Source organism: Cataglyphis hispanica, chromosome 5 (assembly GCF_021464435.1).
Source record: "Cataglyphis hispanica isolate Lineage 1 chromosome 5, ULB_Chis1_1.0, whole genome shotgun sequence".
Taxonomy (NCBI): Eukaryota; Metazoa; Arthropoda; class Insecta; order Hymenoptera; family Formicidae; genus Cataglyphis; species Cataglyphis hispanica.
The window spans coordinates 9,093,651-9,107,666 of record NC_065958.1 but is presented as its reverse complement, the minus strand read 5'-3'; the positions used below and the strand labels follow the sequence as shown (position 1 = coordinate 9,107,666).

At 27.5% G+C, this 14,016-nt stretch overlaps 2 protein-coding genes across 5 annotated transcripts; one reads left to right on the top strand and one right to left on the bottom strand.

The window, feature by feature from the left end:
* Positions 1–52: 52 nt before the first annotated feature.
* On the bottom strand, positions 53–2,994 carry LOC126850142 (protoheme IX farnesyltransferase, mitochondrial). Its single transcript, XM_050592846.1, has 7 exons — positions 2,849–2,994; positions 2,613–2,729; positions 2,290–2,539; positions 1,925–2,120; positions 1,655–1,830; positions 1,278–1,595; positions 53–438 (listed from the first exon to the last, which is right to left on the bottom strand). The coding sequence occupies exons 2-7, from the start codon at positions 2,688–2,690 to the stop codon at positions 218–220; spliced, it is 1,239 nt and encodes a 412-aa protein (XP_050448803.1). The 5' UTR covers positions 2,691–2,729; positions 2,849–2,994; the 3' UTR covers positions 53–217.
* Positions 2,995–6,087: 3,093 nt separating this feature from the next.
* LOC126850148 (uncharacterized) lies at positions 6,088–14,016 on the top strand. Of its 4 annotated transcripts, none has more exons than XM_050592856.1 (6): positions 6,088–6,233; positions 8,971–9,030; positions 9,307–9,372; positions 10,614–10,744; positions 12,213–12,417; positions 13,391–14,016. In XM_050592856.1, exons 2-6 carry the CDS (start codon positions 9,022–9,024, stop codon positions 13,607–13,609), a joined length of 630 nt encoding a protein of 209 aa, XP_050448813.1. In that variant the 5' UTR covers positions 6,088–6,233; positions 8,971–9,021; the 3' UTR covers positions 13,610–14,016. The 4 variants fall into 4 exon arrangements, with proteins under 4 accessions (XP_050448813.1, XP_050448812.1, XP_050448815.1 ...); XM_050592855.1 differs by having other exon boundaries at positions 8,929–9,030; XM_050592858.1 differs by lacking the exon at positions 9,307–9,372.

Here is a 14,016-nt window from a genome sequence, read left to right as displayed (position 1 = left end):
GAAAGGAACTTACTAATTTTCATGGCATTTTCCTTCATTAATTAAATTAATATTAAACTTGAAATAGTCTAGATTTGATTAGATCTAAGGTCTGTTTTATACAATTTTATCTTACATAATTAATGAGAGAAAGAAAGATATTAAAAATCAGATAAATCCAAAGTTTGCAGTATAATAATTTGTACTATTGTTAAAAACTATTAATATAAAATTACTATCACACAGATGAAATTGTTGAAGCAATAGATGTAAAAATAGTTAATAAGCCACTTTTCTTTGCTGTCTCATAAAGAGATACATTTTCCTCTTTTTTTTCCACGTTGGTCCAATACTTTTTGCTTGAAAGTATCAGCACCATCAATAGAGGTAGATGGAGTAACGAAAATCGAAATAATCTTCTAGAATTAGCACTATCCGAGTGATTATTGAATTTCCAGGCTAAAATTAAGAGAATAATTTAAACATTGAAAATATCTCAAGTATACATACGTATATATATATGTGTATATATATATATATATATATATATATATATATATATATATATATATATATATACTTATATACATTTTATATAGAGTGAGTTAAAAGAAAAAGGAAATATTTTGAAAGACGATAGTGCGGGTTATTGTAAAAAAAAAAGTTATGGTTTATTATTTTTAATCGTTTTGGATACTGCTATTTGTATAAAAGAACCGCACGTTGCCCTCAGAAACGATATCCAATTTTAGATACGAGTTGTAAAATGTACTGATGTTCACTCAATTTTCGAGGATTTATTGCAAATGGAACACATGTATCATTCGTTATTATTGAACTTCTCCAAAATTCAAACAACTGTATCTTCGAAGCTATTGAGATTAATAACCATATTCATTTAAACTTTTTTTTTATGACCCATATTTTTGTTTCCCAAAATATTTCTTTCTCTTGACTCACGCTGTACATGTGTTGCAAGCTTTTGTATAAAGTGAATTTAATTATAAAATTCTTTGATATTTAATGTTTTATAAAAAAAAACCTAAGCTTTTTGTAGAAAATATGAATTTATAAAGAGCCTTTGCAACATATATATTATATTTATAAATAATTAAATAAGATATTAAAGTTATTTATAAAAAATTTATAATTTATATATATTTATATATATATATATATATTTTTTTTTATTATATATATATATATATATATATATATATATATATATATTTTATGTACATAATATATTTTTTATAAAAAAATAATAAAAATTTATGCAAAGTGCATATATATATTACCTAAATAAAGGAAAGATATATTGATTGGGGTTGATGCCAGTACAAACCACCAATGGGTTAAATCCAATATAGGAGCTAAGTAACACAAAGCCATTAATGCTATTGTATATCTTACAGTTGTTCTACGACATAAATTTGGATTTGTAACAGCCATCATTCGATAACCAGCTCGTGAATAATCTGGTCTTAAGTTCCATGAAAGAGCATTAAAGTGTGGAAACTGCCACATGTACAGAATACCAGGTAAAATCCAAGCACCTGGCATGAGTATATCATTAGTACAACCTGCCCAGCCCATAAGAGGAGGTATTGCTCCAACTGCAAAAAGAAAAAAAAGTTATAACTGTTTAAACAAAATATGTAGAAAACGTACTTACCAATAGAACCAATCCACGTATTGACAATACTGATGCGTTTCATAGGAGTATAGAAGAGTGTATATAAAATAATATTAGCAGTACCTAGCATTGCTGTCACACTGTTCACCTCATAGTAAAGTATTGATAATCCAATAATACCAGATACTGTTGCAAATGCCACTGCATGAGCAGGCCTAATGATATATTCAAATGTGTAGTTATTTAATATTGTTATCTAAATATAAGCTTTTTAAAATAAAAAAAAATAACGCGTCTAAATCGACTCACGTCAAATGACCACATACTAATACTCGATTTTTCGTCCGCGACATCTGTGCATCAAATGGAACTTCAAAAAATTGATTAATTGCATTTGCTGCAGCAGAAACCAAGCCTGTACCAAGGGAGCACATTGCAAATGTGTAAATGTCAAATGGTGCAGGAGCTAATGCATATCCTGCCATAGTTGTTGCTACGACAAGAGCTATAAACAAAATAATTTATAAAATAAATATTTATTATAATTATGACTTAATTGTAGCTAATGTTTTAATTAATTCTTTTTTAAAAATTATATTATAATTTAATTCTTTTTTAAAAATTATATAATAATTTATTACATCTAAAAAATCTGATGTATTTGTTATACATACATGTCAACTTAATTTTTGACAACTTAAGATAATGCTTATGAAGTATATTATAATTGACTACTATTGATCTCCATTCTGGCTTTTCTACTTTATGTAGATTCTTGTTTATTTCACATGCAGCATTTTTCTTAGTAGGAAAAGGAATTAGTGGATTTATTGCACCAATCTGCAATCGATCATCTTCCATCAACTGTGTTGGTTCCTCCATACGCAAAGTTTTCATCGACTTTTGCCTTAGGAAGCCAGAACACTAGAATTAAAATTTCTTTGAATGATATAAAGAAATATAACAAATTTTTAAGAATAATATCAATGATACAAACCGTGATGATAGAAAATTTTGACACAAAGTTGCATGATATGTGCCGACATATTTTTATTGAATGAGTAACAAATAACATGATAGCCCTAAACGCAATTGCTTATTTCCATTGATTTAACTGTAAAATAAAATAATTGACGAATGAAAAATAACTCAATTCCTTATCGTAACCTATAAATATAAGCGTGGTGAAACTTGTTTTTACAAACATTTAGTTTATAATAATTTTGCACTTACTTTTTTATTTGTTAACATAATTCTTATTATTAACATATATTTGCCGTTATGTAATTCTATCGATAACCAAGCATGCTTATTACCGATCGCTATATGTAATTATTCGTAACCACGGTCTTCCATGCATGTAACATATATTATAGATTTCCAAGCAATCTATGCGCTCTATGCGTGAAACAAAACGCAACTCAGGTGAGATTGGCCATTTGAAGGTTCCGCGTGATTGGTGCGCGTAAATTATGCCAAAAAAATGGCAGCGCCAATAAGGAACACTGCTCACCGAGCGCAAACGGACATAAAATTTGGATTGAAATATGCTTGCGAACTCCGAATTTATAATGGTATCGCTAAATTAATAATGTATAAATAATGATGTATATATGAAGTAATACTGTATAAATGTATATCCTAAAAAATAATTAAATTAATTAATTGAATCATGAATAGATAATGAAAAGAATTATTAAATTAATTAATAGGATCATGAATGGATTAAGAATAATAAATATTAAAAATAATAAATTAAGATAATTGATTAAGAATAATAAATACTAATATTATTAAGAATAATAAATAAAAATAATAAATAAATTGAAAGAAACAAAATAAAAATTCTTAAGCTTTTTATTATAGGGTCTCTAAGGTCTGGACACTCGCTACCAGTGATGAAAACTCGTGGGAATTATCCCACTGGTAAAATTTTCTGCGCATGCTTGAATGACGTCACTGCCCCTGTGACCAATCTCGGCAGACTCGCACTAATTGTAAGATGTGATATAGGACACTTTTTAAAGCCTAAATAAATTTTCTTTTGTTTTTGTTAATATTTATGCTAATGATATATGAAAATCCTGTTATGTTTTTAAACAAAATACATTTTAAAAACCAAATTATATATTATTTCATTCAACATTATCTATTTTTTTCCTATAAAAGATATAACGGTATCCTTATTTCAATATGCACTATATGCTATTGAGGTCTTCTGACGTTTGCACTACTGCGCATGTCCGAGATATTTCCCAGTTTTCATCACTGCTCGCTACTCCCCCACTTCGGATTTTGTGTAGCACCAAAATCGAGCATTGTTTTTGCTCTTTGCCACGGCGCTACAATCAGGCGGCCAGTGTGCAAGAGAGAAAATCAAAGAGCAACTTTTCAACCACGCGCATACGCAAATATTAATGTATTAATATTAATATTTTTAAAATCTGAATACACTATTTTGTATAAAACATCGGACTCATAGTAAAAAAAAGAAATATATCTAAAATTTGATAAAAATTGTGCATGTGCATTTTATCGGCCCGTCTAGAGTCCCTGTAACAGAGTCTGGCCAACACGGTAGTTTGGCAAAATTTTGCGAGAGAGATAGAAATATACGCCATCTTATTCTAAACGAACGCATGCGCATGACAGTATTGCTGCTACTACATATGGCTACATATGGAAAATGCTGAATTGTGATCAAAAGTATATTTGAAGAATAATTATGCAAAATGGGTGGGTGTGCTGCACCTTTTTGCAATAATTCCGACATTATTCTAAATCTTTTTTACATAGGTAATATAAATTTTAAATCATTTTTCATATCTAATTTTAACGATGTTCCTGCTGATTACGTTTTAAATTGTCATAAATTATATTACAAAATTATCAGAAGATTTATTGTTTTGCGTTTACATATTTATAAAAAGAAAAATACCATGCTTAGTAAATGTAGGTATGATAGCAAATCTATGGCTATGCAAAATATTTTTTCTTAATGTGCCTTTATATTGTTTTTTTAATAACTTATTAAATTTAAAAAAATGTTTTGTTTATCATTATATGTTCTATATTTCTATTATCACATAGTTTATTATGTATTTTACAATGTTTATAAATATAAATGTTTTAATACAATAAATTACTATTATAATATTTTTGTTCTTTATTTTTTTATCTGCTTGTATTTTCTTACTCAAACTGTCTCTTCACACGTTTCCTGTACAATAGAAATTCTTATGTATATATTGTTTTTACTACGTATATTTTTAATTTCAATTGTGACAATTTACTGTTATTGCTATTTCCATTCAAATATCAGCGAGAATTGCCAAAAAATGGCGGACCAATCAAAAGTTGCTATTACGTGGCCACTCTGTTACAGGGACTCTAGGCCCGTCTGTCATTAACGACACCTTGCGACAGAAACGAGAAAGATTTCCCGCATTGAAGCTAAATAAAATTACCCAGTCAACATTCATTTTTATAATTTTTTTTTATGCATCATTTGTTGATCGTTTGTTAGTGATTATTGGCCTAATTACAACGTTTGTTGATTAATACTTTTTTTGAAAATACGAAAATAAAATTTTATGTGAAGTTAGCCGGAAAGATATTATTTTTGTTTCAATCTTAATTCAATCGATGCACAATCGTTTTTTGGTCACGGAAAAACTAATTAAAAAAACTAATTTAAAAAAAAAGTCCTTGACAACATATATCAAGATCATTGAAATCAGTGAGGTCGTTCTTTATCTTAAGTTTAAAGCGGGGAGCACACACTTTTGCATAAGCGCATAACCATAAATATAAAGAAATTGATTGGTCCACAAATGTATGCATAAGAAAATGAACCAATCAATTTCCTTATGCTTATTGTTACGCGCTTATGCAAAAGTGTGTGCTCCCCGCTTTACCAATGTAAAAAAAAAATTATAAAAATGAACGTTGATCGACTAACTTTATGGAGCTCGTATTTGAGGCACGGCTTTCAAAAGCAAATGCCCAGACCTGTATAGGGGAGCTATTACGGTTCTTGAAACAAGATGAAAATTACAAAAGTAAACAGATTTATTAGATTTCAACAAATGAAATTGTGGATATTTTAGTGAATTTCCTTACTATTGTATTTTTCACTTTGTTTCGAAAATCGTAATAGGTTTCTAGAAGACCATATACGTAACTTAAATACACATACAAATACAATCAGAGAATAGCCTGAGGAGCTGAGAAAGGCCTCGCCACCGTTTTTCGTGAGACATTTTTCCTAGCTTAAGCCCGTATCAAACTGCGCATTGAAGATTGATATTGAAGATTAAATTTTGATCAATCAGGACAAAGAAATTTTAGTCCCTTTTGTTCTGATTAGTCAAACACCATTTTTAATCTTCAATTTTTAATCTTCAATCTTCAATTTTTAATGCATAGTCTAATATGAGCTTAAGTCAGCTGACTTCATAGAAGTCTATGTCCCACGTTGTAGAGTTGTCAAATGTGGTTAGGTTAGATGTCAACCAACTGGCGTATACAGCAAATCTTTATTGAAGTTTAGGCCTAAACAGCCATATAAAAACAGAAGTTTTTCATTTCACCGTATGATAGTTGTGTTAGCAGTTAGGTATAGTAAAGTTTGTATATAATTGATACTATAAAAGCATCAAAAGTATTTTATTAATAGATTATATACATACATATATACAAGGTGTCCGGCGTCAATCGCATCACCCATCATGTGCAAGTAGAGCAGGCAAAACTGAGAAGGCCTATCATCGCCGAACTTAACTGGACGCACGGTCGGTGAACCGCGCGCCTGGTAGTGTGCATGAGCGTTCAAATATTTATGACGGTTCCTCGATCCCGGCTGAAGATTGGCGATAATAAGTCAGACTTCACTCGATAATAACTCTTTTACTAAGTGTTATAGAAAAAAATAGTGAACATTTCTCTTCAGTTTTGCGTGCTCTACCTGCACACGATGGGTAATACGATTGATTGCCGGACACCCTATATACATCCATATTATATACAGGGTGTCCCACCAAAAGTGACTACTTCCTTTTATCTTTTGAACTAAATAAAGAGATAGATTATAACAAATATATATCAAATTAAATGGTTTAAACTGAACTTTCAGTGGCTGCTTCCAAATGCTAAAATCTGTAAGTTATATCTGTGTTAAAAAGAAAGGTATGTATAATTTCTTTATAATAATGTGAATACTTTGAAATAAAAAGTTATATTGTTCGTGTAGCTGTTTGAAATGAATACAACAGTGTGTAATGTAAATATTTTACATATTATATGAGTTTTATCAACTTGAAATATTGCGGTCTACCTTTTAATTTTCGATATGCCTGCGATATGACCAATTTTGGATTGAATATTACGATCAAATAACAAAATGATATTAGATATAACAGATATAATATAATAGTCAGGACAGAAGTTGGCCATAACGTAGGGCAGAAAGTGAAAAAATAGATACGTCGCTCGCAATATTTGAAGTCGATAAAACTCGTATAATATGTAAAATATTTACATCATTATTGTATTCGTTTCAAATAGCATTACAACTTTTATCATATCAAAATATTTATATTATAAAAAAATTATGCATATCTCGTTAACACAGATTATGCTTACAAAAGAGTTTAATTTAAACCATTTAATTTGAGTGAGTCCTGATTGCACACATTATAGATCGGACACGACAATATTTCCCGATTGGACAGAGACCCGATCGGATACAATCCTGATCGGACACGAGCTCAGTTGTTTTCGATGTGAGAAATAAATTGCGCGTGAATCAAATTTCGGGAAATAAAAAAAAGTTCATATAAAACACCATTTATCAAAACATAGATTTGAGTTGAATCTTGCGTGAAAAGTTATAAACCCATGTGAAATTTCGCTTTGCATGAAAAGTTGTAAACCCATGTGGAACCTCATTTCGCATTGAAAAGTATATGCGTAGAGGCAGTATGTCCCCTCCCCCCTATGGGAGGGGCTCCACTACCATTAAAATTAGACACATAGGTTTGCTTTGAATCTCGCTTTGCGTGGAAAATTGTAAATCCTTGTGAAATCTCAGATTGCGTGGAAAGTTGTAAAACCTATGTTAAAATCTCATTTCGCATTAAAGTGTTTGCGTAGAGGCAGTGGGGAAGGGGGCTCCATTATTAGAAAACTAGACATAGGTTTGAGTTCAACCATCGGCCCTCCGATCGGCTCTGTGTCCGATCGGGAAATATTGTCGTGTCCGATCCATAATGTGCGCAAACGGGATAATCCCTTTAATTTGGTATACATATATTTGTTATGGTCTATCTTTTTTAGTTTAAAAGATAAAAGAGGATGACCACTTTTGGTGGGACATCCTGTATATATAATATACACACACACAATACATTATATATTTTGTTTGATAATTGACATAAAAATTTAAGGAAAAGAAAGAAGAAATATTTGCTTAGTGAAGAAATGCACTTCTTTAAAATATATTTTTTTTCTTGCAACACATTTTTTTTTGTATAAAAATAAGATTTATAAAATTGCGTAATATTGTAAATAAAATGAGTTAGTTATTAAAAATAAATTTGTTATATTGCTACTAGTAATCTAGTGTATATATATATATATATATATATATATATATATATATATATATATATATATATAAAAGGGTGTTTCAGAAATAGTTAGCCAAACTTTAATAGCATATTCCACTCATTGTAAGGATGAAAGAAAGTCATATAAACATGAGTCCAGAATGCAAGTTATAAAACATTTAATAGATTTTAAGAACATTTGAAATTGTAAGAGCATTTCATTACAGAAATTGCTAGAAATGATTTCCTTCTGCATTAATGCATGTCTCACATCAATATCGCGTGGATTATCGAAAACAATTAAAAATTTTTTTAAGTATTTTGTATTTTTTATACGAAGCGATAATATGATTTCCAAGTATTTCCACAATAGCAACGGGAATATTATAAAGGAGAATCTTAAGATGCCATCATAAATAAAAATCCAAGGGAGAACGTGCAGATCAAGCGATGAGTCATTTCCAAACAATTCATGAAATGTCGATGTGAGGCATGTGGTTCGATAAAAATAAAAAATATTTATAACTTGTAAAGAAAGTGTTTCTGAATCCATGTTTATAGACTTCTTTTTATCCTTACAATGAGTGGAATATTCTCTTAAGGTTTGCCAATAATTTCTGAAACATCCTGTATATATCGAAGTCTGTGAACGCAACACAACATATACATATGCTCATATACATATATTTATAAAAAATATTTTAGATATTTTAGATTGATATTTTATATACAATAATGTTTTTGAAGAATGTTAAGACAACATTATTGTGTGGTCCAGAAACACTGAGTAGATCTTTTATGTTTGAGGTATGTAAATAAATAATTTTTCATTTTTTATAGACATTATTGCTTTTGATGAAGTCAATTTAAAGCGTTAATATCCAACCGTTATTTTATAAATCTTTATATAAATTAACGTTTTTAAATAAATAAAATACGTAAGATAGAAAAAATCAATTACATTAAAATATAGTTTCGACTAATTTCATTGTGGAGACAGTTAAATATGACAATTGACACATACCAATATCGGTAAACTAACTTGAATAAAACATTTTAAACTGTTCTTATGATTTATTACAGATAAACAGAAATAAAATTTTAATGAAAATCTTGAATATTTTTATAATAATTTTACTATTGTCAAAGGTATTTGATTTATGGAAGCATTTTTACCATTAACCATTTTGCCATCCATGAGCGCACGAAATTCTAGCTCTGTCAATCATAATCTTTAAACTTTTACCATTTAAAAATTACTGTAGCTCCGATATTTTCGTATTAGAATTTTTGCCTTAAAATATTACAAATAACTTGTAATTAAAATATTTATCGCCAGTTTAGGGACATTCTGTACATAATAAACTTTTTAAGTAACAACTTATATAAAAAACTCGAAATTTTATTTATGTAGAAATTAAACTTCTATTTTATATCTAAAATATATGTAAAAAAATAAGCGATTTTCATTCATTTGGATACTCATCTATCTCTATTTTCGAACAATTAGTTCAAGATTTGAATAATACCTTGTGTTGGAATTGTATCAAAAGTTAAAATGATAGAAAAATGTATTAAATTTTCAATATCATTAGCTTTGTATAATTATATATCATGTTTTGTATAATTTATTTATTTTTATGAAAGAAATTAAATACGAGATAGATAGTGCATAATGCATCACATAGCGAACAAACTAATTCAATATTACAATGTGCAGTAATTTATAATATTGCATATAAACATGTACATATAATATTATATATTATCAGTTTTATATGTATCACATATATGTAACTTAATTATGTTATATTATTTGTTATTTTCATGTTATATTGCAATTTATTGTATTTACATACAATAGTGTTTACTAGAATAATAATAAAATCATAATATTAATAAAATTGCTATTAATTAATAATTATAGAAGCAAAAATAATTCATTAAATTATTTAGAAATTATTTTCATTTTAGCATATGTTTAACATTATAAATACATGATATAATATCAACGTAAAATACAACTGATTATAGGATTTAAATATTACATCATATAATGAGTCAATATACAGTGTCATTAGAAGACTTTTATGTATACAAAATTTTTAATTTTACCACGTATGTGATTTTTACCATTCGTAAATTTATATCATATTTATTAGGATAATAATAAAATTAATGCAATTAATTTAAATAATTTCAAACATTACAAAACTTTCAAAAATAATAGTCAATATTGCCTGAAAATCGATCATCCATTCGACTCAATCAAAAATCGATCATCAATTCGGCTCTTAACTGCTTAGACGTCGAATCAATTAACATTACGCATTTCTTTCACCATTTATATATATATGTTGATAATTTTTAAAATAGTTTTTTCTACGCAGGCAGCAATATATTGGGCGGAAAGGGGACGACGTGTTGTTTATATTACGCCAACCCCTTTAGAAAGACGACCAGCGATTTGTCATGACAGAAGTAACCCAACAGTTACGGCTCTCGATCTAATGAGATTTATGTAAGATTTATATAATATGTTTCTTCTACGGGGAGTGTTTCACATATTTATTATAAGTATGAATATAAATGAAATATTATTATTTATAGTTATAATCCGATCATATTTTTAATATTATATAAATATATATATATATATATATATATATATATATATATATATATATATATATAGATGAGGGAATTCACTTTGATCTTGACATATGTTACCAAAATCACAATTTCAAGTGATTTTATCGTTTTAGCCATCGTTTATTGCCTATTAAAAATTATTAACAAATAGTTGCATGTATTAAATACATATGAAAATATATAATAAAAACAAAATAAAAACAATTTAGATCGATTGAAATTCCCTTATCGCTACTCTTTCTTTTGTCTAAAACATTTTTTGTATATTAAGTTGGGAGATATACAATTGTTTCCATTAAAATAAAAATACCCTGTATACATGATGTCTCTGAATTCAGTGTCAAAACTGGTATAACGATTTTAACATGAAAACAAGTCGATACACACAAAATAATAAATATATACGTTCAAATCCGAATAGTTTCAAAGTTATAGAAAGGGTATTGAAGTTGCTTTCGTAAGAAAATATAAATTGAAGTGAATATTATTTAATTTTTTTTATTTTGTATTCCTTATTTTAATGTTCTTGTTTTGCTTTACAAAAGGTGCTCACAAATTTCTCTGTCGTATCAAATGACAATAACCTTAGTTTATGTTTTTTTACGAAAGCATCTTTAATACCATATAATTTTAAAACCATTTTGAAGATTTTGTTTTGGCACTGAATTTAAAGGCATAATACATCTTTTATATATATATATATATATACACACACACACACACGCACACACACACACACGCACAATTTATATATGAAACTTATTAATATAATGTATCTTTTTTGAAAATGAATAAAAGTTTTAATATTATATTTATATTCAAGAAAATTATAATATATACTGAGTATTCGAAAAGAATTAGACCCCCCCTCTCTGATCTCCGTAAGTACGCATTTTCACGGAAAATGACTCGAACAAAAGTTGTAGGAATCATGAAGGACTATCTTTTGATGACCTTGAACTTGACTTTGAACTTGATCTTGAGGGAGACCTTCAATTGAAAGTCAATTTTGATTTTTTAAATGGAAACCCCTTTTTTCATCCCGGATTTAGGATTTAATAAAAAGAGCGAGAAATTTTACATTCAGATATGTCATATTAATGGTCAAAGTGATCTCCAGGTGTCATTTGGAGGTCAAATTATTGACAGATTATCACACAATATGCAATGGAGAATGGTATTGAGTGCAATGACTCGAATTTTCTATGAAAGTGCGTACTTCTGGAAATCAGGGGAGGGGGAGGGGCCTAATTCTTTTCGAACACCCTGTGTATATGTATATATATATATATATATATATATATATATATATATCATGTCTTAATATTTATTTATAGATATTTGCCAGATTATGAAACTCTTATAGAACAACTTGTGAAATTGCATACTTATGCAGCCATACCTTCCATACTTTTGATAGACGACTTGGATAATTACTTCAATGACGAATCTGTTAAAAATGATTCATTTATGCACATTGCTAGAACTTGTGCTCTGATATCCCATTCAATGAAATCGTGTTCACGAATTCTAAAAATGAATGTAAGTGAAGAATTATATGCACAATACAAAAACAACTTTATACTTTTTCGTCAAAGAACCTATTCAGAAATCAAGAAATATTAAATTAATATTTTGAAATATTAATTTTATGTAAATTTTTGTTCTTTCTCTCTCTCTTTCTCTCTCTTCTCTCTCTAACATAATGTTTTATAAATATTTTAAATATATTATTTTATAATATGGTATTCTTGAGTATTATTGAAACGTTTTCAAAACATTATTTCAAATATTTTTTCAAAGTTATTTTAATACAAGAAAAAAACAACATTATTTGCAATATTAAGGCACTCCCATTTCGACATTATTAAACTTTAAATATTGGGTCAAAGTTTGTTTATAATGGTGTCGATTATAACGTTATAAAATCTACATGCTTAACAACATATTAATGATGAAAAATCCTAACAACATATTTAGTTTTAATTGCAATGAAAGTTGTCCACTTCATGTCACATCCCATAACTATATTATAATAAAATACATCAAAAAATTTTTTTTCTAACATTAATTGCGATTTTCTCAAAATTTTAACATGAAGCAATTTGGAAACCAGAGTCGTATTAAGTGTTTAAAAAATTAGTAGAAATGTGATTAATTTTATGCTTGTATTTCTTTTTTTTTTAACTATGTAATCGGAAATTTCAAATATTTTTAAATATTGAGTTTTGTATTAATTAAAAAAAATTTCTTTTCTTTATCAGAAACATTATAACGTTTATGCGGTTTCTAAAATTTAATTTAATTAATAAAAGATTCAACCACATCTCTTGCTTTGTTTTCTCTATATTATTATTCAAAATATCTTATTCTAAATACTATAATGTTTTAACCGGAAAAGATTAAATTTTTGTTCTATTTCAAAAAATATGTACAAGAGTATAGAGTATAATATTTTACAAATAATTCTTTATATTTATATTGAAAAATTTTAATTTTATTATTTATTGTATAGGTTTATGTGTGTGTATGGACCAATTCGATTCTCGATAATAATTTTCTTCAAACAATTTATTTTCGCAATATATGGAATTTGACAGAAGAAGAAGATGGAAAAATAATATTAATGGAAAGATTTGCTATTGGATTATTATTGAAGCCATCATATAAATATCATAAATTCGAAGATGGAATGCGCGTTCTTCAACAAATATACGATTCCATGGAAGCTTAATGATATTTTTTAAATCAATTTAGTTATTAATAATCGTTTTTTTTATTTTTGTTGCTTAGAAAAAATAGGATAAATAAAAATAAAATGCATTTTAATTTTCTCCAGAAAATCTATAATATTTCTATAATTGCAAGATTGATTTTATGACAAATATTATTTCAAATTACTTTACAAAAACTAAATTTTCTACTGAACTAATTTCTATGTACTTGGCTAGTTAACTATTGATTTCATGTTTAGTTTTGATTTTTATTTTTTAAGTGGAAATTATTTTCCATGAAAAAATTCTTTTAAAAGTTATTTTTTAGAGAAAAAATAAAAGTTATGTAATTTTTTGCGTACAAGTTAAGATTCCTTTTATGTACTTGGCGTATTTTTTTTACCTTTATAAGGTTTTTTTAGAGGGA